General features: G+C 43.5%; 1 protein-coding gene across 1 annotated transcript in view; it reads right to left on the reverse strand.

The window, feature by feature from the left end:
* slc4a1b (solute carrier family 4 member 1b (Diego blood group)) overlaps positions 1–26,477 on the reverse strand; it is a 36,405-nt gene extending 9,928 nt beyond the window's left edge. Inside the window, exons 1-8 of the mRNA XM_067244161.1 lie at positions 26,436–26,477; positions 23,150–23,330; positions 21,683–21,818; positions 21,504–21,576; positions 21,363–21,405; positions 21,031–21,215; positions 3,141–3,351; positions 80–317 (exon numbers count right to left, since the gene is read on the reverse strand). Coding sequence (XP_067100262.1) covers positions 80–317; positions 3,141–3,351; positions 21,031–21,215; positions 21,363–21,405; positions 21,504–21,576; positions 21,683–21,818; positions 23,150–23,306 — 1,043 coding nt within the window. The 5' untranslated portion in view covers positions 23,307–23,330; positions 26,436–26,477. The remainder of the gene's footprint in view (positions 1–79; positions 318–3,140; positions 3,352–21,030; positions 21,216–21,362; positions 21,406–21,503; positions 21,577–21,682; positions 21,819–23,149; positions 23,331–26,435) is intronic.
* Between the last annotated feature and the right edge of the window lie 844 nt (positions 26,478–27,321).

The following is a 27,321-nucleotide window of genomic DNA, read 5'->3' on the forward strand; positions in this document are numbered from 1 at the left end:
GAATATTTACAGAATATACTGGTATATGCATCAAATGCAATTGTATTCTCTACATGTTTATGGTAAACACATAACTCACACAAGCACACACAAGAAAAAGATTGCAACAGTACCAAGCAGTCCCCCAAAGGTGATGGCAGGGGACAGGGCAGCAAAGTAGATGAAAATGACAGCAGCAAGGACTTGGGCATTCAGTGCATCTGTTATGTCACTCATGTAATACTGGTAGCGTCGTTTCACATCTCGTATCATTCCACCAAAAGGCTGACCAGTACGAGCAAGAGGATCCTCAGACGGAGTCACAAATCGTTTAGATACTGGGAAGACAAATTTCACAAATATTTAAACATTAGCATTGTATACCAGATTTCTTTTTTTACAAATAGTTCTAAGGGATTACAGTGAGAATGATTTATTTTGTAATCCCCTGCTGATTTTGTACATTTGCCCACTGACAAATAAATGAATAGTCTATCATTTTAATGGAAGGTTTATGAACAGTGAGACAGAATAACAAAAATGAATCCAGAAAAACCCATGTAAAAATTGTTATTAATTGATTTCCATTTTAATGAGTGGAATATGTATTGGACCCCCTCTCAATCAGAAAGATTTCTGGCTCCTGGGTGTCTTTTATACAGATAACAAACTGAAATTAGGAGCACTCATAAAAAACTGGGATTAGGAGGACTCCCTTTAAGAGTGTGCTCCTAATCTCAGCTCGTTATCTGTATAAAAGACACCTGTCCATAGAAGCAATGAATCAATTACATTTAGTCATTTAGCAGACGCTCTTATCCAGAGCGACTTACAGTAAGTACAGGGACTTTCCCCCAAGGCAAGTAGGGTGAAGTGCCTTGCCCAAGAACACAACGTCATGTGGCATGGCCGGGAATCGAACCAGCGACCTTCTGGTTACTAGCCCGATTCTCTAACCGCTCAGCCACCTGACTCCCTGTTATTTAGATTAGATAAATTAGATTCTAAACTCTCCACCATAGCCAAGACCAAAGAGCTGTCCAAGGATGTCAGGGACAATATTGTAGACCTACACAAGGCTGGAATGGGCTACAAACCAATTCAGAAAAAACGCATGTGAAAATTTTTATTAATTGAAGGAAGCCAAAAGGAGAGGTCCCCGTGTGTGATTCCAGTAGACTACGTCTAGGCCTACCTACATAGAATGCAGTCTACTACCCTCCTTTCTACTATTATAGTCTACTACTCTCCTTTCTATTACTTTATACAAAGGATGGTAGGCTGCTCTTATGTGTTCATTGCCATCCTTAAGAGTTGCTAAAGTGTTATTTTATATATATATATTTATGTATTTTTTTTTTTAAGAATGACAATTAAATTTATCTAGAAAAACTGTGCTGGGCCTGATGAACCTATACTTCTTCCACAGATACTGGTCAGGGAAGAATTACTTCTGTCTCTGAAGACCCTTGGGGCTGGTGGGATAAACGCTCTTTGTATAATCTGAGCACCTTCATCCACCACAGGGTTGTCAAAGAACGGATACGCCATAATTGATTGTAAGACGCTCTGCTTAGTTTCTAAGGCCTTATTTTATGTCAATTAACCAATGGCTTTTGAAAACAGTTAAAGTGACATTATTTCTTAACTTGTTTATTTAAATTAATATATTTTTGGGAGATGAAGTAAACACGTAAATAATTCATGTCTGCACTTCAAAAAGTCTGAATTTACGTTTCCGAACACGGACTAAAGTGCTTTGCGCGCAGGAATTTACTCGACGGAACTGTCTTTTGAGATTCTGTTTCCGCCTGTTTAAAATTATTTGCAACATATTTTAGTTTAGCTTGACTTTTAGCCTGACACGGATCAGACTAGTTCCGAAGTATAAGTTACCTTGGTTACGTAGCTAGAACTAAAATTAGCCACCTTAATGGAACGGAACTCTCGCTAAAGTAAGTGAGACTTGGCGAAATAAGTCTCGCTTTTCCTTAATCAACGTTGATGGAACACCCCCAAGATTTTGTCCCACTCCTCTTTGCAAATCTTTTCCAAGTCATTAAGGTTTCGAGACTGACGTTTGGCAACTCGAACCTTCAGCTCCCTGCTAAGCCACTCCAGGACCGTAATGTGCTTCTTCTTGAGCCACTCCTTTGTTGCCTTGGTCATGTGTTTTGGGTCATTGTCATGCTGGAATACCCATCCATGACCCATATTCAATGCCCTGACTGAGGGAAGGAGGTTCTCAGCCTAGATTTGACGGTACATGGCCCCATCCATTGTCCCTTTGATGCGGTGAAGTTGTCCTGTCTCCTTAGCAGAAAAACACCCCCAAAGCATAATGTTTCCACCTCTGTGTTTGACGGTGGGGATGGTGTTCTTGGGGTCATAGGCAGCATTCCTCCTCCTCCAAACACAGCAAGTTGAGTTGATACCAAAGAGCTTGATTTCGGACTCATCTGACCACAACACTTTCACCCAGTTCTCCTCTGAATCATTCAGATGTTCATTGACAAACTTCAGACGGGCCTGTACATGTGCTTTCTTGAGCAGGGGGACCTTGCGGGCGCTGCAGGATTTCAGTCCTTCACGGCGTAGTGTGTTACCAATTGTTTTCTTGGTGACCATGGTCCCAGTTGCCTTAAGATCATTGACAAGATCCTCCCATGCAGTTCTGGTCTGATTCCTCACCGTTCTCATGATCATTGCTACTCCAAGAGGTGAGATCTTCCATTTGCGAATAATCACACCAACTGTTTTCACCTTCTCACCAAGCTGCTTAGCGATGGTCTTGTAGCCCATTCCAGCCTTGTGTAGGTCTACAATATTGTCCCTGAGATCCTTGGACAGCTCTTTGGTCTTGGCCATGGTGGAGAGTTTAGAATATTCCAATCATTAAAATGGAAATCAATTTATAAAATATTTACATGTGTTTTTCTGGATCAATTTTTTTGTTATTCTGTCTCTCACTGTTCAAATAAACCTACCATTAAAATTATAGAATGATTATTTCTTTGTCAGTGGGCAAACATACAAAATCAGCAGGGGAGCAAATTTGTTTTTCTCTCACTGTATTTCAGGGCATGTGCCATATTGCTACTCAATGTCCAAACCAAATGCAATAGGTTCTATTGGTGGAAAAGTGTTGATAAACATCTAACGTCTGCGAGGCTGGATGTCCAGACAAAGCGTTGGCTCCGAGGGACGGAGTCTGTCCTGCAGAAGCTTCTTCTGAAAGCTGATGATCGAGGAGAGCATCGCCTCGTCTCGGATTTCGGTAGGTGGAATCACGATGCTGCAGTCCATGAAGTCAGCTACAGCCTCAGTCAACTCACGGTTACTCTGTGCCTGGAACGCCCTTTGGTTGAACACCTTGGGTGAAGTGATGGAAGGAAAATATTTAATAATTATTTTTCTACATAATTTCAGACACTATAGATTCTACAGTAGTATTATCAATAACTGTAGCCTGTTAAGGTTATAAATTGGGACAGGGTCAATGTTAGAACATGAGTCTTTCAGTGTACATTGGTTTGTTTTTAGAACACTACCATACGCCTATCAAAAAGCAAATGCTCCTGTCCTTTTATATTTTTCATGCCACCTCATGTGTGTTTTGCAACGACTCTAGAAAGTTCAGAGTAGGAGAAACTGATGGGATTGTTTGGTGGTTGGAGGAATGTCGCAAGTTTTAAAAAAACATTGAAAGAACAAACAATTTGGAAAAATGTTCCAAGCTACTATACCAAGGGCTGTCTTGACTGATTATTGTAATTTTATATTAGGTCATAGGATATAAGATATTTATCTTACCTGCGAATGTGAACAAATATTTGTGTTAGCATTGCCTCAGATGATCAGATCTGATTAACCCTATAAATCAAACTGAATTTTGGAAATGTAATGTGCATAGGCAGTAACAAGTGCAGCAACAAGGAGCAACGTTTGAAGTTGTATATTTCTATAGAATGCAAAGCTACTCTTAAATTATGAAGATGTTTTAGTGGAGGACAAATTACTTAGATAACTGGGACCTCGGTCTGTCCGGGGAAGCAAGAATTTGCTTTTCATGTTGTGGGCTGACAAATATTCATTAGACTTTGGAAAACACATGCAGGCTTGTTTATTTATAGGATTTGTGACAGGGATAGTATGTTTCAAGAGGACAGGAGATGTGGGGAGAGAGAGAAGGGGGCTGACATGCAGTAAAGGTCCTGGGCCAAATTCAAGCCCAGGCCGCCATGGTGAGGCCTCAGCCTACCAGTGGCGATTTCTTTAAGACTGCAAGGGAAGCTCAGCGTCCCCTAAAATTTCAAAAAAATTAATGGTCAAATATTTACTATTGTGTTAACATTTTAAATGCGTTAGAACACGTTCATATCGAAGACGAGTTATTTAAGAATCAGCTACATATATTAGCAGGTCGACTGACTGATTTCCTTCTCATACATTCCAGTAGCGTCACAGTGCATTTCCCTGTTGAAGCTCAGCTTCCATGGACTTCAATGGGGCTGCTTTTAACAGGTTTTTTCAGTGCTTCGAAACTATACGGTCATTGGATGAATGCTGAGATTATGTCCCGCCTCGGACGCTCAGCGTCTCTGGGGGTGAATGGAGGAGTGGGCTGGCCTGGACGCTGGGCTTCCGCGTGATGATTGGAGGGTCTGTCGAAAGACTGCATCTCCTTTTGATTGACAGTAATTTTGTACTACAAAAAGTCACCGAAGCTGCAGCAACTAAAGAATATATTGTGCTTATTAAAGTTATGCATTGTGCTTATTAAAGTTATGAACTTAGAAGTGTGCTCAGGCTTAAACATTGGGTCTCACACTGAGTGTGGGAAGCAGGCTGTTCTTCCATATTCTTCCAACTGATTTATCTACCCATGTTTTATCTGTTAATACCCCACAGATGAAACTGGCCCTTCTAAATGTTAGATCACTAAATAACAAAACATTCCTAGTTAATGATCTGGTCAAAGAAAACAACTTAGACTGCATCTGTCTAACAGAAACCTGGCTAAACAATGACACGGCAACAGCAACTTTGATAGAAGCGTGTCCGCCTGATTACAGCTTTCACCAAGTTTCAAGGACATCAAAAAAAGGTGGAGGAGTCGCAGCTATTTTCTCCTCTAAACTGTTGTTCAAAATCACTGAGCTAGGTGAATTCACATCATATGAATATCTTGCTATAGAGCTCAAAACCGAATCAATACTTTTTGTTATTATATATCGGCCACCCAAGCACTCGCCAATATTCATACAAGAATTCTCTGAACTATTATCACTATGTGTCACTAGATATGACAAAGTAGTTTTAAACGGAGACTTAAATATCCAAGTAAATAAAAAAGCAGACCCAAGAACTATTGAGCTCTTAAATCTCCTTGACAGTTTCAATCTAACTCAACACATAACAGACCCAACACACCGGCACGGAAACACACTAGATCTAGTGATAACAACTGGACTAAATATCAATAATATTTCAATAACTGATCTACCCCTCTCAGACCATCATTATATACTTTTTAATGTGGAAATTATCCTAACAAAAAACAAAAAAGAATTCTTAGTCCATAGAAGATATTTAGACGATACAGCTATGATGGCATTTTCTGAACAATTTGCTCTATATGAGCCGACTTACCATGATTGCTCTCTGAATGAAATGGTAGAGAACCTCAATGATGCACTATTATCTGTGTTAGACTCTGTTGCACCACTGAAAACCAAAAAGAAGTGCACAAGCAGAACCTCCCCATGGCTGAGAAATAAAAATGTTAGTGAAACGAAAAGAAAATGCCGTGCAGCAGAGAGAAAATGGAGGAAAACAAAGATCACTATCCACTACAATATCTACAAAGATACACTAACCACCTTTAACAAAACCATCCGTCTAGCAAGGAGAGAATATTTCTCCAACATTATTACAGAAAATGCCAGAAATTCCAGAGTTCTTTTCTCCACCATTGACCAGCTGCTAAACACTGTCCCTGCCCCACCTCCATCCTCAACAGTTAAATGTGAAGAGCTTGCTTTGTTCTTCAAGAACAAAATAACTTTGATTAGAGCGAGTATTATTAATAGTGGGGTCAAAACTGACATCAGTAGATTCTGCAACATAACCATGAGCACATTTACCTGTATCACACTTAGTGAACTTTCCAAAATTGTCAGCGAATCTAACTCCACAACCTCAGATATTGATCCTATACCCACAACATTCTTTAAGCGAGTGTTTGATAGTGTCTCAGGTCCGGTGCTAGAGATTATAAACACATCCCTTAGAACTGGCGTCTTCCCAGATGCCTTCAAAACAGCTGTTGTAAAGCCCCTATTAAAGAAACCCAAATTGGATAACAGTCTACTTGCAAATTACAGACCAATATCAAACCTCCCATTTATTAGTAAAGTACTGGAAAAGATAGTTTTAGTCCAATTAAATTCTTTTCTTGAAGAAAATAACATCCTGGAAGTCTCGCAGTCAGGTTTCAGGAAATATCACAGTACTGAAACTGCTCTCACCAAAATAATTAGCGACCTCAGACTAAACTCTGATGCAAATAAAGTCTCTATCCTTATCCTGCTAGATCTCAGTGCAGCATTTGATACAATTGATCACGACATCCTAATCAATAGACTGGAAAAGCTTATTGGGTTCACGGATAGTGTATTAAACTGGCTGAAATCATATATCACAGGAAGGAAGTTTTATGTTAGTTTAGGTGACCATAGGTCCAAGAAACATGAGAACTGCTACGGGGTTGCCCAAGGAAGCTGCTTAGGTCCATTACTTTTTTCTCTTTATATGTTACCACTCGGCGACATAATCAGAGAACATAACATAGATTTCCATAGCTATGCGGATGACACACAACTATATATATCCACTGAACCCAACGATGCAACGGCCATCAATTCCATTACCAACTGCCTGTTGGCAATAAACAAATGGATGAATGATAACTTTCTTAAATTAAATGAAGACAAAACCGAAGTCCTACTATGTGGCCCCAAATCCAAAAGAGAGATGCTTATTAAGAATCTTGGAGGCTTAACCCCCTGTCTTAAACCAGAGGTGACGAGTCTCGGCGTAATCCTGGACTCAGATTTGAATTTCAACTCTCACATTAATAAAGTGACCAAAACAGCTTTCTTTCACCTGAGGAATATAGCAAAGGTACGACCATTCATAAACCAAAGTGATGCAGAGAAGTTAATTCATGCTTTTATATCCAGCCGGCTGGACTACTGTAACGCACTTTTCACTGGTCTTCCCAAGAAAACCACTGAAAGACTACAGCTCATTCAAAATTCTGCAGCTAGATTATTAACCAAAACTAAAAGGAGAGAACACATTAGTCCTGTCCTAGCTACTTTACACTGGCTCCCTGTTACCTTCAGAATTGACTTTAAGGTCCTTTTCCTAACATACAAAGCTCTACACGGACAAGGACCTAGCTACATTGCTAACTCCTTTATAAACTACACACCAGCTAGAACACTGCGATCATCAAATGCAGGCCTATTAGAGGTCACCAGAAGCAGTCATAAGAAGATTGGTGATTCGGCCTTTGTCAATTACGCCCCAAAACTATGGAACAAATTACCCATAAATATTAGGGAAGCTAATACTCTAGACATTTTTAAAAGACAGCTTAAAACCTACCTTTTTACCGAAGCATTTAAGTAATTTTATCTCAAAAGGGTTTTCCTACTTTTTAAAGTTGTTTTCTCTCTTGAACAGAGATCTTATTGGGATTTTTATTATTGTTTGAATTATTAATCACTTGTATTATTGTTTTTATTGATTTTATGTAAAGCACCTTGAGCTACAATTCTTGTATGAAATGTGCTATATAAATAAAGTCTTACTTACTTACTTACTTACTTTGTGTCTCTATCTCTTCATTTTCAGAAACAACCTTGAAACTGGGTGGAGATGGCACCCGTGCAGGTGGGACGCATAGGCAAGAACAACTCCCTAATGCACGAGAGAACAAGCTCAACCCTTTTTTGATACTTGTGTTTTCAATTGCATTGTATATGATATGCTGGGGCAGGGAAAGATAGCCAGTTGGACTTGAACCAGCCCAAACTTTGTTGCGGGTAGGGAAACGTAGACAACCCCAGAGCTCTGTACTTGTTGATTTCCAACTGCTGCATTAAAGCTGATATTATCGGACCTCTGCGACTCCAGACCACTCTTTCTAGAACACAGATTTGTGTCATTGAATACCATCATTACATATTGGAATAGACACATAGATTTAGAATCCTTCACAACCTATTTCTTGGTATTTGCTTGGCTAAATTGCTAACCAATTTTCATCATACATTTCATACAATTATACACCACGTTCCTTGTTTCAGTTGAACCTAATTTCCACATTTCCTCCTTGATTAATATTGTTTTGTTAGATCGTTCGTTCATTCATTCAGTAGGCTAGGCTAGTGTCGTAGGGGTGAACTAGCCAGTGAATAGCCAAATAAATAAAACATTTTTAGGATGTAGGCCGAAAATGAGCTTCCCCTCTTTGAAAGACCAGCGGCCGCCACTGCAGCCTACATGGTGTGCATGTTAGCCCAGACAAGACTCTTTTGCATCTAACCCTAGCCCTAGGGAGGTCAGATGGCTGAGTGGTTAGGGAATTGGGCTATTAATCAGAAGGTTGCTGGTTCGTGCCAAATTACGTTGTGTCCTTGGGCAAGGCACTTCACCCTACTTGCTTCGGGGGAATGTCCCTGTACTTACTTTAAGTTGCTCTGGATAAGAGCGTCTACTAAATGTAAATCTACTTTCCTACTCAAAAGGGTTTTACCATTAAATTTGGTGTTTGGGGGGTGTTAGTTAACTGAATTCAGTGCCAACACCGGTCATTGTCATTTATTTTGTAATGTATTTATGTATCTATATATTTGTGTTCTCTTCATGTCTGCGATAGGTTATCAAGATGCTAGGCATTGGGGTTTGTTTGTTATTTTTCAAAGTTTATGTGAGTGACAGCAATAGTGGGTAGTGTGAATGGGTAGCAAACACTATTCTTGTGGATGTCTAACGCTTTGCTGTCAATAGGCAGAATTGTTCAAGCACAGGTAGAAGCTATATATTTATAAGCTCTCTTGAGTGTTTTATATACATTATTGTTTAGTTAATATCTGCGTATGAATATAACTAATACAGATAAACATAATCAGCCCTTGTGTGGTGTTAAGTTAATTATTTTTTCAACCTGTGTATAATGGTGTACAAACTCAAAACATTCATCCTAGACCTAAAACCTGTCATCATAAATCCTACACCAAATCTCCAAAGCAAGGCATTTCAAAAACCTTTCATTAAAGATTAGGATTTGTAATATACTGTTTATAATGACAGTGGATAAAGGTGAGAAAAATATGTGGTCTGTACTATTCAGCGCTAAACATTTCTAACGCTGTGTGTCCACTACAATTACTACCAATAGAACAGCTATAAGGCCAGCATGCTATCTCTGACACCACTAATACCAACATCTGCACTACAGCTTGTTTTTCTCCAGGTACTCCATAATTGCTTTGGTCTGTGGATAACCACGCCCCTCTCATTTGCATGTAGGATTGGAAATAAATACAGTACAGAAATAAATGTGGCATTAGGAAATAAAAATTCCATTAAATAAATAAATGCACCTGCCTACATCCAGTCTCTCCTCCAGCCTTACACCCCACCCGCCACCTTCGGTCTTCTTCTGACAACCGTCTGGTGGTCCCACCTCTCAAGAGCGCCCGCTCCCAACCCAAGATCTATCTGGCCCCCCAATGGTGGAATCAACTCCCCACCTCCATCAGAGACACTGACTGTTTCCCCGCCTTCAAGAAAAGGCTAAAGACGCACTTGTTCCGGGAGTACAACGGTACTTAAGAAAGATTTGTTGGATCCGATGTTACTTTATTTCCTTCAGGAGCACAATGACACTTATTGAAGGACTTGTTGCACTTGTTGGTTAGTTGTAACTGAGTTAACTACTGAATATTTCTGTGCGTAGGTACTTTCCAAATTGTTGCCATCTTCTGGTATGAAAGCTGCGCAATCTTTTACACATGAGACCCCTGGTCTTTAATCTACCCAGACGCTCCCATGTTACCCCGCTCCTCATCTCCGTCCACTGGCTTCCCATCACGGCCCGTATCAGATTCAAGACCCTGGCACTGACCCTCCGAGCGGTGAACGGGACTGCACCCGACTACATCAAGTCTCTCCTCCAGCCTTACACCCCCACCCGCCACGGTCTTCTTCTGACAACCGTCTGGTTGTCCCACCGCTCAAGAGTGCCCAGTCCCAACACAATCTGTTCTCCTGTCTGGCCCCCCAATGGTGGAATCAACTCCCCACCTCCAGGGCTGGACTGGGACAAAAAATCGGCCCTGGCATTTTTGGCCCAGGCGGCCCACACCCACCGTGACTGGTCTGACACATTCCCTGCAGACAGTCCTTAAAATATGCGTGCATTCTATAATATGAGTTGCCTAGTGTTCTGCGTTCATGTGATAGTTTTGGATCCTTCAAGAAGGGTCTCAAGACTTATCTGTTGATCTTACACTTAAATAATTAATTAATTCTTAGAGTTATGATTTGTATATGGTATAAAAATATATATACATATTGATATTTGATATTGTATTGTTCTGGAGGGAGTCAGATGGCTGAGCGGTTAGGGAGTCGGGCTATTAATCAGAAGTTTGTTGGTTCGATTCCCGGCCGTGCAAAATGACATGTGTCCTTGGGCAAGGCACTTCACCCTACTTGCCTCGGGGAGAATGTCCCTGTACTTACTGTAAGTCGCTCTGGATAAGAGCGTCTGCTAAATGTAAATGTATTATTAATATTTTGCTTAATATTGGCTTAGCAACTTGTAAAACAGTTTACTGTTAATTTAAATTATTGTAAGATTCATATTTTGTGGCTTTGGACAAAAGTGTGTGCTAAATACAATACAAACATATACACACAGCCTCCCTCCCTTCCTGAGTCCCTGTTAATTTGCCTACTCCTTACCACGTCGTCAACTACTCTTTCTTCCATCTTTTCTTCACTCGCTCCCATGGCCCTGTCATGGTCACTCTCCTGCTCCTCAGCTTCTTCCCTGACTCTGTCAGTAGCCTATGTTTCGGCCTCTCTTTGACAGCCACCTCTCCTCCTTCCTCTACAGGTAATGCTGATGTCGAACTTTTTGCACATTTTGTGGCATTCACCTGTAGATTTGTTATCTTTTTCTCCCTTATTTTTTCTGCGCCTCCCTTGCGCTTTGGTGGTTGTTTCTCCATTTTAGCGATGCTAAACTTTAACGATGATAAACCAGCATACGCATTAGCCGACAGCTAGTGTCTCAAGGCCTGCGGGAGGCGATATTATGATTCAGGGGAAGGGGGTTCCTGGATTTGATTGGGTCAGGCCAGTGCCAATAAAGAAAAATAACCAATGGGCCGCTGTCAGTTCTCTATAGGCCAACCCGGCCAAATTTCTTTTACCAATGGGCCGCTGTCAGTTCTTTTTAGGCCGGCCGACAAAAAAAAGGAAGAAAAAGCATATTATATCGCCGATTCGGCCCAAAAATGCGTCGCCCCACCGCGCAAATGCCCGGTATGCCAGATGGTCAGTCCAGCCCTGCCCACCTCCATCAGAGACACTGACTGTCTCCCCACCTTCAAGAAAAGGCTCAAGACGCACTTGTTCCGGGAGTACAACGGTACTTAGGAATGATTTGCTGGACCTGAAGTTTCCTCCAGGATCACAATGACTCTTATTGAGAGACTTGTTGCTCTTGTTGGTTAGTTGTAACTGATTTAAAATTCTTGTACTCGCTGTGAAATATATTATTGTTGCTTGCTTTCTACAGGTACACTCTTGCACTTTTGAGGTTCATGTTGTTTAATTGTAACTTGTTTAACTACATGCTCTTATGGTTCTTGCCTTTAACACTTATTTGGTTTTTCACAATGTATGCTTCATGTTTTGGCTACCAGCAATATTTGGGGCTATCTCGTTGTTATGATCAGTGACCTATGCACTTTTGTAAAGCTCTCTCTTGAAAGTCGCTTTGGATAAAAGTGTCTGCTAAATGAATAAATGTAAATGTCATTGATGGCTGTAGTGCATTCAGGGATTTCGCTATCATCTATTGCTTTAAATTAATTTCAATAAATCTTGTATATTAGTCGTTTGAGGTTTGGCTAACATTAGTTGTAGCTTATGCACCCTACAGAGTAATGATATATTCAGGCTGTTTGCTTGGTAACATTTGCAGACATGCTTGTTTAGTTCTCTAGCTATGAACAGGAATGTGATTAGGTTAAATGACAAAGAGCCTTTCAATTTGCTTAGCACCTTACAAGTTAAAAATGTCAACACCTCGTACTAGAAATTTAGAAAGTAAAGATGGGATAATTTCACGCTTATGTGCGTGAATCAAGACCAAAAGACCGAAAAGAATGTTATACAGAAATTATACAAATAATAGCACATTTATGTAAATCCCAATTTACAAGTCACGATTGGGAATTTTGTTTTTGTGAGTCGCAGAACACATTTGTAAATCCTGGAAGATTTGTGGATCATGGTACTTCTCCATAGGGAAGTATGTTGAATAAAGATGTAGTTTTTCCAACTGAGATGTGTATCTCTCATATCCAGGCTTGACACGTTTCTAGATACATCAGCTTCGATACGATACAGTAACGGTTCCATAAGTATGAAACTATTTGGTGCAATTCGGTTTGAAAGTGAAATGACTTGGATTCAGTATAATTTACTACATTCATGTGCGAGATTAACTCATTTAAAACTGTACATTTTCATTGAGTAGACCTTTGATCTAAAGCGATGTACAGGGGGAGATTTGATCCTGTGACCTCTAGATCTGTTAGGGTGGTGTTACAACTTTAGCAATAGCGTCCTCTCTAAAAACGTTGACACTTTTTTGGAAACTAAATGGGCGAAGCTGGTTCAGGCATGGCACTCGGGCAGCGCGCGTCATATCACCCATCGCCGTGCTCTCAGGCCATAGGCTCAGCTTGATAGGCGGCACTATATATTGAACGTGCCTGATTCCACCTGCAGGTGGATCACAGACTTCCTGTCTGACAGGAAGCAGTGCGTTAAGCTGGGAACACAAGTCTCTGACTCCCGGTCCATCAGCACCGGATCACCTCAGGGCTGCGTCCTTTCTCCTCTGCTCTTCTCCCTGTACACCAACAGTTGCACCTCCAGTCATCCGTCCGTCAAACTCCTGAAGTTTGCGGACGACACCACCCTTATTGGGCTCATCTCTGGTGGAGACGAGTCTGATTATAGGTGGGAAGCGGCCAACCTGGTGACCTGGTGCAGCCAGAACAACTTAGAGCTCAATGCTCTTAAGACAGTGGAGATGGTTGTGGACTTCAGGAGGAACACAGCCCCACTCAACCCCATCACCCTGTGTGACTCCCCAGTCAACACTGTGGAGTCCTTCCGCTTCCTGGGCACTATCCTCTCCCAGGACCTCAAGTGGGAACTGAACATCAGCTCCCTCATCAAGAAAGCATAACAGAGGATGTACTTCCTTAGGCAGCTGAAGAAGTTCAACCTGCCAAAGACAATGATGGTGCACTTCTACTCAGCCATCATTGAGTCCATCCTCACCTCCTCCACATCCTCACCGTCTGGTACGCTGCTGCCACTGCCAAGGACAAGAGCAGACTGCAGCGTATCATCCGTACTGCTGAGAAGGTGATTGGCTGCAATCTGCCTACCCTCGAGGACCTGCACACCTCGAGGACCCTGAGGCGAGCGAGGAAGATTGTGGCCGACCCCTCCCACCCTGGCCACTCCCTGTTTCAGTCACTCCCCTCCGGCAGAAGGCTGCGGTCCATCAGGACCAATACCTCACACCACAAAAACAGTTTCTTCCCTTCCGCTGTTGGCCTCTTCAATAAGGCCAAGGGACCACACTGACTCTAATGACTTCTTGCTCAAAACACACTGTTTTTTGCACTGCATTACAACATGGTATCTTGTACATTTGTATTTTTTGTAAAAATTTTATTTTTGTATTTTTATATTGTAATTTACGGCAACTTATATTTTATTTTATTGAATATTTAATTATATTCTAATCCCACTTAGTACTGCTAGTTTATGTACCCTTAGTATAGTTAGTCCACATATTTAAATTTTAGGTATATGTTTTATTGTATGCACCTTCCTGCCAAAGCAAATTCCTTGTCTGTGCAAACTTTCATGGCGAATAAATCCCATTCTGATTCTGATTCTGATAAAGACGCTCCATGCACGCACACTCATTGTCGTACCTGCTGTCTGCACTGCTGCCAGTGCTGTGCGGTCCGTGGTGTTGATCGTGTTTGTTCGTTGTCTTCGCGTTGTTTCCGCGTCGTCATGTCCTCCTCGGATCTGGACGATGCGGAAGGATCTGGTGGATTGTCTCGATCTGCCCCCTGAGGAGTCTCCATCGGAGGACCTCTGCGCTGATGGCGAGGACTCGGGGAGTCAGGCGCAGTTCGCGATTGGCCAGGAAAGTAGCCAACCTGAAGGACTGGCCGGTGCACAGGATCCTGGACGCCCTGTACGATAAGGGAATAACACCGCCCTTTGGATGCAGCCACGAGGAACTGTTCATGTTCTTCCTGGATCACGACTGCTCCATCCGCACCCCTGGGCGCTCCCCCAGGTTGGCGAAAGGGAAGTGGGGCTCTGCCATCCTACTGCCGTGCTGCCCGCGAAGAGGGCTCGCATCCGGGAGCCAATCCTGTCCACGAGCGCCCCCCGTGATCCTGTGCTGGCTGCCCTCACGGACATCCAGCTTTTCCTTGGTGACATGAGTTCCCGCATCGCCATCCTGGAAGCTGGGGCGACAAGGGCTCCCGTTCCGACTTTCTCCGGGTTCGTGGGTGCTCCTGCGGCCTCCGACCGCGACGTGGTGCCACGGAGGAGCCTGGCCTCGGCTGTACTGGCTGCTGCCTCCGGTGTACCGTTCGTGTCCCCCGCGGCTGGCGTGTCAATACACCTTAGGAGCCAAATCCTTGCAGGTATGGATGTCAACCTGGTTCAGATATTGCTTGGTGCAACCGACCTTCTAGACCGACGTATGATTGACTGCGGGGACATGTCCATGTTCATAAAGGGCAACGACCCTAGAATGTCTAAGAACTTGACTCGAATTCTGCGTGGCGTTCAGGGTTTAACGCGGTACGCTATGCGAGGTGTACCCCGAGCGTCGCGACGTACTGGACGACTACCTGGCTCAAATTTGCGATCTGGCCCTGCGCTACGGTGGTAGTTTGTTCTATGAATATCATAAATGTCTGTCCGCTAAGGCGGCCTTGCACCTCCAGAAATGGAATCAGCGGCTGGACTGGTCAGTGAGGGATCTAGATTTGGTGAGCCGTGTGTTTACTGGGCCCATGCCGCTCTCCTGCTCCGTGTGCGGATCTCCGTGTCCCAGAACCGCATATGCGCCCATTGCTAAACCTGAGGCGACCCTGCCGTGTCTAGAGGTGGTCGGAAGAAGGTAGGGCCCTATCAGTCATCCGCAGCTAATCCACCGCTGTGTATCCACTTCAATGAGAATGTGTGTCATTTTGCTAACTGCAAATATCAAAAATCGTTGTTTTGTGATGTACCTCTTGGATGGACGGACGTCCGTCGGACGTGACCGATGCTTTTAAGGTCATGCCACTCCATCCCTCTCAATGGCATTTGTTCGGTGTGCGCTGGCGAGGGAAGCTGTACTTTTCTGTTCAGTTAACCTTCGGCTGCCGCAGCAGCCCGCGCCTCTTCGACACCCTGTCGGAAGCGCTGTGCTGGATCCTGTTAAATGTGCTCAAATTGCCTTTCGTCCTGGACCTTCTGGATGATTTTTTTGTGGTGGATTTTCTGTGCTCGCCTCCGCCCCGTTGCATTTCCGTGTTGCGGGAGACCTTCGACTCGCTGGGCGTCCCGTTGTCAGACGAAAACACGTAGGCCTGCTGACCTCGCTCGAGTTCATTGGCATTCAGCTGGACAGCGTACAAATGAAGGCCTCGTTGCCCGCGGAGAAGCTCGAGCGCATTCGCTCTGTAATGGGGGCCGCCTGCAGTGCCGTGTCCATGAATAAACGCAAATTTCTGTCTCTGCTAGGGCATCTACACTTCGCAATGCGCATTATCCCTCAAGGGCGCGCTTTTGTTTCTCGGCTCCTTGACCTGAGCAAAATCAAATCAAATCTATTTGTATAGCCATTTTTACACGCAAGCATGTCACAGAGGGCTTCACATACACCCATAGAACTGCCCCTCAACCAACCTAAAACCCAAAACCGTAGTCAACCTGCAGGACACCCTGGCGCTCGACGTTGGATGCAGGTCGGATCTATCCTTCTGGGCTCTCCTGTGCGCCGAATGGAATGGCATTTCGTTTTTCTATAACGATGAGCTAGAAACGTCCGCCGCCCTGGAGTTTTACACAGATGCCGCCCCGTCCGTCGGGTTCGGGGGTTACCATGGTCGTGAATGGTTCTGTGCTGCATGGCCCGTGGAGATCCTGTCTCTTCCGCCAGAGCACTATTCAAGCGCGCTTCACGAATTATACCCGATCGTCATCTCCTGTCTTTTGTGGGGGCATTTATGGTGCAGGAAAAAGATCTCCGTGTTCTGCGACAACGAAGCGGCGGTCTGTATAATCAACAAGGGAAGGTCTTCGGTGCCGTTCATTAACCGACTGGTCAGACGCCTCACTTGGACGAGCGTCCTGGGCAATTTTGTATTGCGCGCAGCCTACGTCCCTGGGCTTGCCAACCAATGCGCTGATTCCCTATCTCGCTTCAAATTACAGGAATTCCGCGTGCTACGCCTTCACGCGTCGCCAACCGGCCTGGTATGCCCCAAGTTCCACCAAGCCGTGCTAGACTAGGGTCGGCTGGATCAGCTGAGGTGCTACAGCAGCATGTTTTGTCCGCCTGTCGCTACATGAGTTTGGGTGTGTGCACCTCCACATAAAAAAATCCTAATACGATTCTGCCTGGCTTCAATTTTCTACGTACTGCGGTGCTTTCTCTGTGAGCCCTTTGCCTATGAATCTGTCCGTGCTGTGCGCTTTCATGGTGCACTGCGCTTTCATGGTGCACTGCTTCGAATCCCGTAAGCTGCAACCATCGTCCATCAAGGCATTGATGGCAGGTGTCCAGTTCACCTTCGGTGCGTGGATCTTTCGGCATGCAGCCTTCTGGGGAGCCCGGCTGTCCGCCTCCTCATTAACGGTCTACGGAAGCAAAGGCCCGAAAGGAAAGACAAACGTCTCCCCATCACACTCCCTATACTGCACAAACTGGTGTCTGCTCTAAGACGGGGATGCTTTGGGGTTTACGTCGACGCTCTGCTCGAAACGGAGTTTCTCACGGCATTCTACGTGTTTCTGCGGTGCGGCGAATACACCACTAGATGCGCTGCCTTCGATCCGTCTTGCGATCTCACCATGTCCGATTTAATAAATGGAGTTAGGCCTGAAAGGGTTAACTAAAGTTCGGGAGGAAGGTGGCACACCAAGACTCCTCCTTCTCCAATCAAACTAATACGCATCAGCCCAGTAAAGCACGGAAGAATGCGACCAAACTCCCTTTGGTCAATTAAGAGTTCTGTATAAAGTATCTTCCATTCCTCTGGTCCCTGTGCTAGCATGTTGTTGTCACCCTCCCACCCTTCCCTTTCTTCTCTGCTTCTCCCTGTCATCTATCCAGGCTTCCCAGGGGATCTGCTTGAGCTGCTGCTCGGCAGTGACCCATTAGGACTCTCCGCCACACCCCGAGTCCATGCCCGGACACCAGGCCCGGCTCTGCTACCGGCCTCCTCCACCATCGGGCTTGGCTCTGCTACCAGCTCTGCTTCAATAAAAGCTATCTATTCAATCTATGGTGTGATTACTGAACTCGTGAATGGGAAGTGGGGTGTTCACCATAGTCCTGAAGCACAGCAAAACGGATGCAACATGTAAGGGCACTCCCATTGTGATTGGTCAAACTAACTGTGCCTTCTGTCCATTTTCCTCCATCTGCGGTACCTGTCATGCCGCCCCCGGGCGACACCCGATGAGCCCCTGTTAACCAGCGACGCAGTTGGCAAGACCATGACCAGATCGTGGTTCTCGCAGCGGCTCCGGAACCTTTCCGAGCAATGTGGCCTGTCCCCGGAGCTGCACACAGCGCATTCCTTCCGGATTGGGGCGGCCACCTCGGCTTCTGCGAAGGTGCCCACGTCTACGCTGAAACTGATGGGCCGTTGGTCGTCATCGGCTTACGAGCGCTACGTGCACCCCAACGCATCGGACATTGTGGATGCGCAGAAGCTGATGAGCGCATGAACAGACACCTATGCGTAGACCGTGTGAGCTATGTCTGTACAGCTGTTTCGCAATTAAATGCTTGATTAGACAACGCTCAGTATTCTTACCTAGGCGCTCGAGCTGAGCAGGTCTGAGAACTTCAGCGACCAATGTGATCCGCATGTATCCCGTGGTGGGTGGCTTCGTACATTGCCAATGGTAGTATGTGTCTTCGGATCTCCATGTAGCAGTGGTGATCCGCAGACGTGCTCTGATGCGCTAAGTAGCATCAGAATCCACAGTGTCTGCATGGAGATATCCGTTGAGATGACCTGGACTCCCAGGGAACAGCGGATGCTCCGCTGACACATTTATCTCACATCCTCATGTAACATCCCATATCTGGTGCACGTACACAGGCGCCTTTGCATACATCCTTGGGGTCGCCGACGGGTGCTAGAGGGCATAAAGAGGTGGCATAAATCTGCCCTGTATAAGATGAGAAGGCTACTGGATCATTAGTGCTAGAATGTCTCTTGGGAACTCCGTTGCCAATGCGAATGCATGTGCACGCTCTAAGGCAATCGGGGAGTACCTCAGGAGATACCCGGATACCGGCCAGGAACAGCATGGTGTGGGCGCGGTGCCTTTGTGCTGTCACAAATTTCGTTTTCCTTCCCACTAGATAACATATCCCCATTCCAGCATGGTGCTGCCTTCCCGTACATCCATCACGCGTCGGATGAGAAGGGTACCGGAAAGATGGTCGGTGCAGGGGGCGGATGGTCTTGAGGGCCGTGCGCGTGGGCCGGCTCAGCGGGCCGCACATCAGATGGTATGCGACGTTAAGGATATGCACACATAGCCTTAGTCACCGTAATGGTAGCATGACCGGGGGAGGGCGCCAAAATTGTTGCTGCATACCCCTCTGACACTGGGTAGTTGCCCCCCTGCCTAAGAGGAAAGGAGACATGCCTTGCACCCTTATTTACACAAATAAAGAGGTGTAATCCCCTTTGTGTCAACTCAGTTCTATAGTTTTATATATACTTATATATAATACTGTAGCGACCCGCACAGACAGATGTGTGTTGCATGTTGGGCTGTTGGTTGTGTTGTGTTGCCATTGTTCAGTGTTCGCGGGGTTCTGACATGCCAATCAACCTACTATCTGCCAATCACAGGAAGGCCCAGAATGTTCTGTTGCAGGGCATCCTGGTGGTTGGTGGAGGGGCATGGAGGGGGGTTGGGCAGAAGGGATGGGGCATTGTTAAGACCAGGTTTAGCCTTTTTGTTCTTCCTGTTACGCCTGGGTTTTAAGAGAGCCGGTCACGATTGTCCTGTGTGTTACCATTCTTTTATTTGGCGTAGGCTACGGCCAAACAGTAGCCTGTGTACCGTTGGGTGATTAAACTGGAGATTCTGAAACGTCATCGCATGCCTGGACAATTGTTGCTGTCTGACCTAGTCAGGTCATTACAATACTATAAAACTGTTAAATTATTATATAAACTTACATAACTACGTTTTATTTTAAAGATCCTGTAAAGTAAATACCATGTTTTGCTTCTAAGTACATTATATATGTGTGAAATGAGTTCCTGAAAGCATGTGCAAAGCGCTAAAACTTTGTCGCACTGAAATGTGGAGTTAGACCGAGTTTCTCTTCTGTTTTCAGATCAGGTTTTAATGGGCGGAGCCAAAAAATGCCCTATCTACGTCATTTTGCCCCATCTACGTCAGATCACTGAATGGCTCCTCCTGCTGTACTGTTATTGTAGCTTACATCAGCTAGCTAGCTAGCTTCAGGATGTCTCCCACCACCCGAAACTGCCTCTTCCCTGGATGCAAGAACTCCAGCTGCGCTGCAACGCCATTTAAGTTCCCTGTTGATAATGAAAGGAAAAATAGGTGGATAGATGTTGTGAAGAGCCACGCTCATGGAAAGCTTTGGATAAACTCCAACAGCCGCCTCTGCGCCACTGACCATTTCACGGCGGACAGTTTTAACATGGACCAGACAGACGGGGTTCACCAACACACGGCTTCTCTTGCAGCGCGGAGCCGTACCGAGCATCGCCCCCCCGGCCGTTCATCCTCCGGTCGCACCTGGACCATCCACCGCCGCAAACACTTTTTTATAGAGGTATCTCTGCTATAGTTAGTGCAAACCGCTACTACTCGGTATAGAATGATGGTATTTTGGTGAAATGGTAGCTAATGTGCTAGAAGTAGTTGGAGAGCTCACTGTCTGCTGTCTCTACTGTAAATGTTTACTCCTGTGTTACAGCTCAGGGGAATATTTCATTTATATGCATCTGTATGTTTCACTCATTGAACAAATAGGCTACATTCTAATTCTATACTGTTTTGTTCGGCTTGACGTAGCGTCCATTATCTGGGTCGTAGGGAGCTTACTTGAGAGAGGCGGCGCCTTCCAGCGAGGGGGCCGAGCTTCAGCTCCTTCAGGCGACACGCCCCCCCAGTCTCGAACAGAGGAGACTGCTAATCTTCTTACGATTTCAAAGCCTAATTTAACATACTTGTCGGTGTTTCTTTTCATTCAAATTTGGATGGGTAGTTAATAACACATTATTCGGTGGTGTGGTGAACTTGAAACTCGTTTTTAATTCCACTTTACAGGATCTTTAATGGAAATTATGATCTATTTCTCCCTTGTCTTGCTTACTTGATACATTCTTTCATTCAAGCACTCACTTTGTCAGCCATTAGCGCTGCCATAGCTCGTCCAGTCTCATGGTAGTCCATGTCACTCTTGTTTGGGCCCACCAGGACAAAAACAAATCGGACAGGCACAGGGGCTTCCAGAGCCGAGTCCAGGACCACTGCCTCCTTCAGACGCACAAATGCCATTGTAGGGCGCTGCAGGAAGTCAAGAGCTCCTGGACTCACACACACACACACATACAAACAGTAGTCAGTTAAGACCAACATACAGGACTACAGGGCACCATTATTTGACCAAAAGTTGCTAAATGAAGGCAGTCCTGTTCATCAGTGAGATCATGTCATCACATATGTTTACTTACCTACTAGAACCATGGAGGCTTCTATACTGTCAGATACATCTCTCTGAAAAAATTATGATTTATGATAACAACTTTAAATAAATTAGCACTTTGAGTGTGTAGACTAGTGAGTGAGGTGCCACAATACACTACTGAACTTACCATCTCTTTAACTGAGAAGGTCTGCATCTCCGTTCCGGTCGTCAAGGCTTGGCTCTCTGAAGTGCTTGATTGACTAAGCAGAAATAATTCCACATTGAATTAGCCTTAACATAATGTTACTTCAAGTTAGTTAAGTATACTTATGCTAGTCTAGTTCCACCTGTATTATCATATTTGACCTGCGGTTCTGCAGTAGAGCTCTGAGGACCCCATCCCGGTCACCAGACCTGATTTCCTTCTTGCTGACTAGAGCATCCACCATTTTCTCAGCTATACTGGATAGACTTCTCTCTTCATGATCCAACATCACTACACCTGAAAACATCATTACCACAGCAAATGTCAAATGTGTGTAAGTCTCAATAGAAATGTAAAGATGCATTCCGTGAGTGAAAAAGAACGTGTGTAGAAAAGAGGTTGAAAATGGAAAGAACTGCGTTTGAATACCTTACATTGTACTGCCAGATCATTAAAAAAAATTATATATGAAAAACATTTGCCAAATACACATTGTCAATAGTGAACCTACTATCTGCAAAATGGTCATAGATTTCAGGTCTGTGATCTGCACTGGTGCAAAATGCCCTGCAGTCAGTTGGTGTGTGTTAATTACATGGATGGAATTTTTTTATTAATTTGAGCATGATCTCGAGGCAAAGAGATTAATAGAAAATGTGAAACTATATTAGTTCTATAGTATATACTATCTATATTATGTTGTAATGACAACTCCTGCAATAATGTCATTGCAGGATAATATTACACTACATAGTTTTTTAGATACATTTGGATAATCAGCCAAATGATATACTTGTTTGTATATTTGTTCTTGTAGTTACAACAGTGATTTGATATTATACAGGAATGCAAAATAATGTGAGTCATACATGTATTTTATAAAGACCAATTTCAAGAAAGGATTGTATCATTGAAAATCCATAAAACTTTTCAGCGCTTTATTTAAGCACTGGTTGCGCAATTGTAATCTACTAGGTACTGCATTGAATTATGTACATTTACATAACATTTACATTTAGTCATTTAGCAGACACTCTTATCCAGAGTGACTTACAGTAAGTACAGTGACATTCCCCCGAGGCAAGTAGGGTGACGTGCCTTGCCCAAGGACACAATGTCATTTGTGTCCGGCACGGCCAGGAATTGAACCAGCGACCTTCTGATTACTAGCCTGATTCTCTAACCGCTCAGCCTGACTCCCTACAATAGATTAGAATAAATATATGCATTCTATGAAAAGCTGACACCACACAACACGGTTGCTGTTGTGAGATAGAGTTATAGAACTCCAATATATCTACTATATCTTGGAATCATTTATAATTCTACCACCGCTGAATTGAGAGTTGAGAGGGCGTGTTGCTCTCCAGTAGGTTAAAGAAGTACTTTAAAGTTCTCCATTCTGAAATCTAAGGATGCAGTTACTTAGTATGTGAGACCGAGTACCATGTCAGAGCCAAAGTAGCTGTGTCTGTCTGTTTGTAATGCGCTGTGAAAGCAAGGGAGACGAGAAGTATTCTGTAACACCTAGACTTCTAAAGCACAGTTCGGGGACTGTCCAGCAAACGGTGTCAAACTGATTAAAAAAGCAGGTAAACAAGGCTTTTATAGTGCAGTTGAATCCTGACCTGTGTTCATGGTGCGTCGGAGTTGAATCAGGCTCTTGAATGTTAGGTATGAGATGTGTGAGGGACCCCATCCTCCAGCATCAGGGTTGTAGTTCTCTTCATAGCCCATCCATCGGCCAGTCTCCTGCCAGTAGCCCTGCTGGTCCTGCTTCTTCATTAGCTCGTTCAATTCCACATAAGCCTGAAGAAACATGCAAGTACTAAAAATGACTGGCATGATTTAGACAATCACATATTTCCAGAAATACCAAAGTTGAAGCCAATGTGTTCTGTTGGCAAATATATGAATGGCATGTTCCTATGTTTTTGACATGTAAGTCAAATACATCTACTCTGGACATTGCAGCACAAAACAAGTTTACTGGTTGAGCAATGATTTGGTTCATTTTGAAAATGTACTGTTCTTCATGATAACCTACAAGGTAGCCATTTGATATTCTGTGCATGAGTTAGCTCCATCACTTAACATGCCATTTTTGTCTGTTCACATTTTATGCTCTGAAGGAAGTGAAGTTGCATTCATATACCCCAATTTGTGAATTGCCAATTGAAAGGTTTTCCAGCAAGTAAGTCCTCGTTGGATGATGCCTTAAGCAATGGAAATCAGGCGAAACCGTAGAGTTTTTTGTGTAGACTTCGGACGAATCCCAATACTCTGTCTAACCCCTACCCCTTATGGCCCTTAGTTTACCCCAGCCCTTGTGTCTCGAAACTGAGGGGTAAGGGCTACATAGCCATATGAAATGAGACACCACTTGGTTACGGTTACGTATTGTAACAACCACGACTATGGTCGTATGAACGAGTCAAGACGACTTGGATGTCCACAGTTATTTATCTTTATCTTTATTTGCACAACTGGGCTGTTGTTCTGGCCACAGCCCACGCCGCTTAACCAGCACGCTAGAAACAAACAGTAAATCAAACACGTCTTCTCACTCTTCAAGCCAAAACACAAGAGAGAGATATCAAGACAGTCGCTCTGATTTATAACTTCCCAACCCCGCGAGATTACCCAACATCCCCCCCAACCTTACTGTCTCCCCTGAACTCTGAATGCATGAAAACAATAACTACAACACAGGGTCGTTACAGTATATTGATCTCCAAAGCAAGTAATGTTATGCACTGATATCAAACAAAATTCCTTTGAAATTTGCTGCTAATGGAGTTTAATTAAAACGGTAGACATGCATGAAGTCCATTCAAGGCTAATCAGAGAAATGCGGGACTGTTGTGCAAATCAGCAATGTAACGTTAGTGTAGCAAACTAGCTATTTTTAAAAACGTTTCAATTAAGAACATGGTTGCAAATACATATGTACAGGACTGTGTAAAGTACCAAACAAGACTGTCATCATTTTTTTTTAATCAATTATTTAAGCCGAAAATATTAAATGGACTCTCTGGATCATCTGTCCGCCATTGTTGCAGGTAGCGCAGTATAACATACCCCTTGGTTTCAAGTCTAAGTCTACACAACAACAATTGTAGCTAATACTCTTCCAGCTGTACCTACTGAAATAAAGTATCCACTTTAAATATCGTCTTAGTCTGGTGGCAAATTCTGCTACAACATTAGATAGCCAGCATTTCATCCAAACTGAAATCCATGCTCACCTGGCCGTATTGGCATTCGCAATCTCTCGCTTGTCTGCTTTTCTTTAAAGAGTTTGTCATAGAAAGCTATTCACTTTGTAGGACTATTTAATTTCCACAAACCACTCATCAGAGCAATACACAGGATTTCAACTCTACACAGGATTTCAACTCCACACAGTAGGCCTATCGCGTGAGATCAGTTGTTTAATCACATCGTAGCTGATCATTTTTAATATTATTGTCACATACAATATTATTGTCTTTCTCTTAGTTAGCTAGCCAGCATTTCATCTATAAAGACAACCCTGTTGTTCAAGAGCTTAGTTGAGCTATGCTAAATGCTGTGTAGTCTGTGGTGCAGCTCAATGCTATCTATAGTGCCTGCTCAACATAGCTGAAAGGGATCAATTGCGAAACAAGAGGACATTTTTTATCCCCCAAGTGTTTATCCTATCAACGTCAACCCCAGGGATACTTCCCTCCCTTGGATTCTGAAAAGGACCCTTGCAAAATTTGAACTCTGCACAGTGCCCGGTCCTCAAGATAATCGTGGGGAACTCGCTGCCCTAAACTTCCATTATAAAAATACACAGACACATACACAGATTTCTGGCAGATTAGATAGATGTGTGAGAAGTGGGAAAGGGAATTAAGAACCTTCCACAAATCAATTTGACTGACACAGATTACTGTTTCAAACTATGCAAGCAAAATTCCAGTTACTGTCAATTTTGCCAGTACCATTTGTCAAACAACATTGTTTACTTTAGACAGCACCAAATTGCTGCTGCTTTTCCAAAACATAATCCAAGATGACTATGCAGGTTCATGATGTTTTTATTTGCATGTCTGATATTTCTGTGCAACAGTAGTGATGTTTAGTTTCTATTTGATACTTTTTTAGTCCAAAGAAAAATTATGTTAAAAAGGGGACCTGTCAATTTCCTGTTTCGGGTATTATACTTCAGAAGGCTTTACAAAATTGTTAATCAAATTTAAAATATATATCCATATTTGCTTGATCTACCGAGTAATAAGTAAAAGAAGTTCAAAAAAGGAAAAGGCTTTTTGGTGAATCAATGGTAGCTATAATTTTCAATGTATTCAGGATGAGATCATGTGAGACCGTGATCACTCAAGGGACCTCCTTTAGAACTTTCAACAAAGTGTTTGTTTTCTACACAGCGTGGACACACAGTCCCTCAGACATGGAGAGAGTAAAGTGAGGAGGGAATTGACCAAGGCACCATCATGCTCTGCTTGTGGTCACGACAACGATGATGGCCAGTTGTGTCTATAATGTAAACATGGTGGCAGGGTGACTTTACACAACATTGTGACTTTTCGCCAGGCTTGTCACAAGCGTCCGATGTTCTATTGCTCCAACAGTTTCCGATATAAAGATGACTGATGACTTGTTGAGCATGTTTGGATTGTAAACACACAATGTGTGCCTGTGGCTTCAAAGGACAGTGGAGTGTGTTTGACTTTTATTACATGTTTATTACATGTGTAATTGTATCTGTGTTTGCATGGGGAATATTTGTGTATGTGTATAATAGTGTATTATGTTCTACTGTGGCACAAGAAAAAAGAATTGACACTTCCTATATCTTTTTCAAGCCTCCCATGAATAGGCACACCAATTGTAACCCATCAAAGCCACCGTGTATCACAACCTCACCTGACACTCTCCTCTGGGATTGGCGTTGGTATTCACGTTAAGAGCAGCTGGAACACAGGAAGAGAGAAATCATTTTTTAAGATGGACTATCATCTTCACTAAAATTGGGTGCAGTAGAATGTATAAAAAGTTCAGGATGAATTAAAAGAGACTATTAACTTCACTATAATCAGATGCAGTAGAATGGATAAAAAATTTAGGGAATTTGGGATGAGTAAATTCTTGGGCGGATTCAGATTATATAGTTTGGCAAATGGCATGTGCATTATCTGCAATATTCCATCTTCCTTGTTACATAAATCCTTCTCTGTTGTATCTGACAACAGCATGTCTTTCTTACAACACAAAACAAAACAAAGTCAAGGTTAGAAGAGACAGATCTGACTGACTAGACTGTGTTCTTGGTGTGTATCTGCACATGCCTGTGTTTACAAAATCTTCAATGCCCCGACACTAGGTGAGTGAAGAACGATCCATAATGTCTGCTTTGAGAGAATGTGTGGACTTCTGTTGTAATAATTTTTTTACAAAGAACACATTTTATTAACTGCATTGAAAGACATGGTTTCTTTCACAGTTTCATTGTTTCTCTGGCTTTGCTGTGTGTTAACAATGGATTTAGGTGTTTCAACACCCATTGACACTTCCCTGCTGTATGACTATTTTAAGCTTGTGTTCTGCTCCTCTCTTTCACCAACCGTCCCTGGAGGGGATCCCTCACTGAATTGCTCCTCCCAAGGTTTCTTCCATTTTTTCTCCTCAAGTGAGTTTTTTCTGGGAGTTTTTCCTGTCTTCCTTGAGGGTTTGGGTTGGTTGAGGGGCAGTTCTATGGGCGTATGTGAAGCCCTCTGTGACATGGGCTATACAAATACATTTTGATTTAATT

This window comes from Osmerus mordax, chromosome 10 (assembly GCF_038355195.1).
Source record: "Osmerus mordax isolate fOsmMor3 chromosome 10, fOsmMor3.pri, whole genome shotgun sequence".
Classification (NCBI taxonomy): domain Eukaryota; kingdom Metazoa; phylum Chordata; class Actinopteri; order Osmeriformes; family Osmeridae; genus Osmerus; species Osmerus mordax.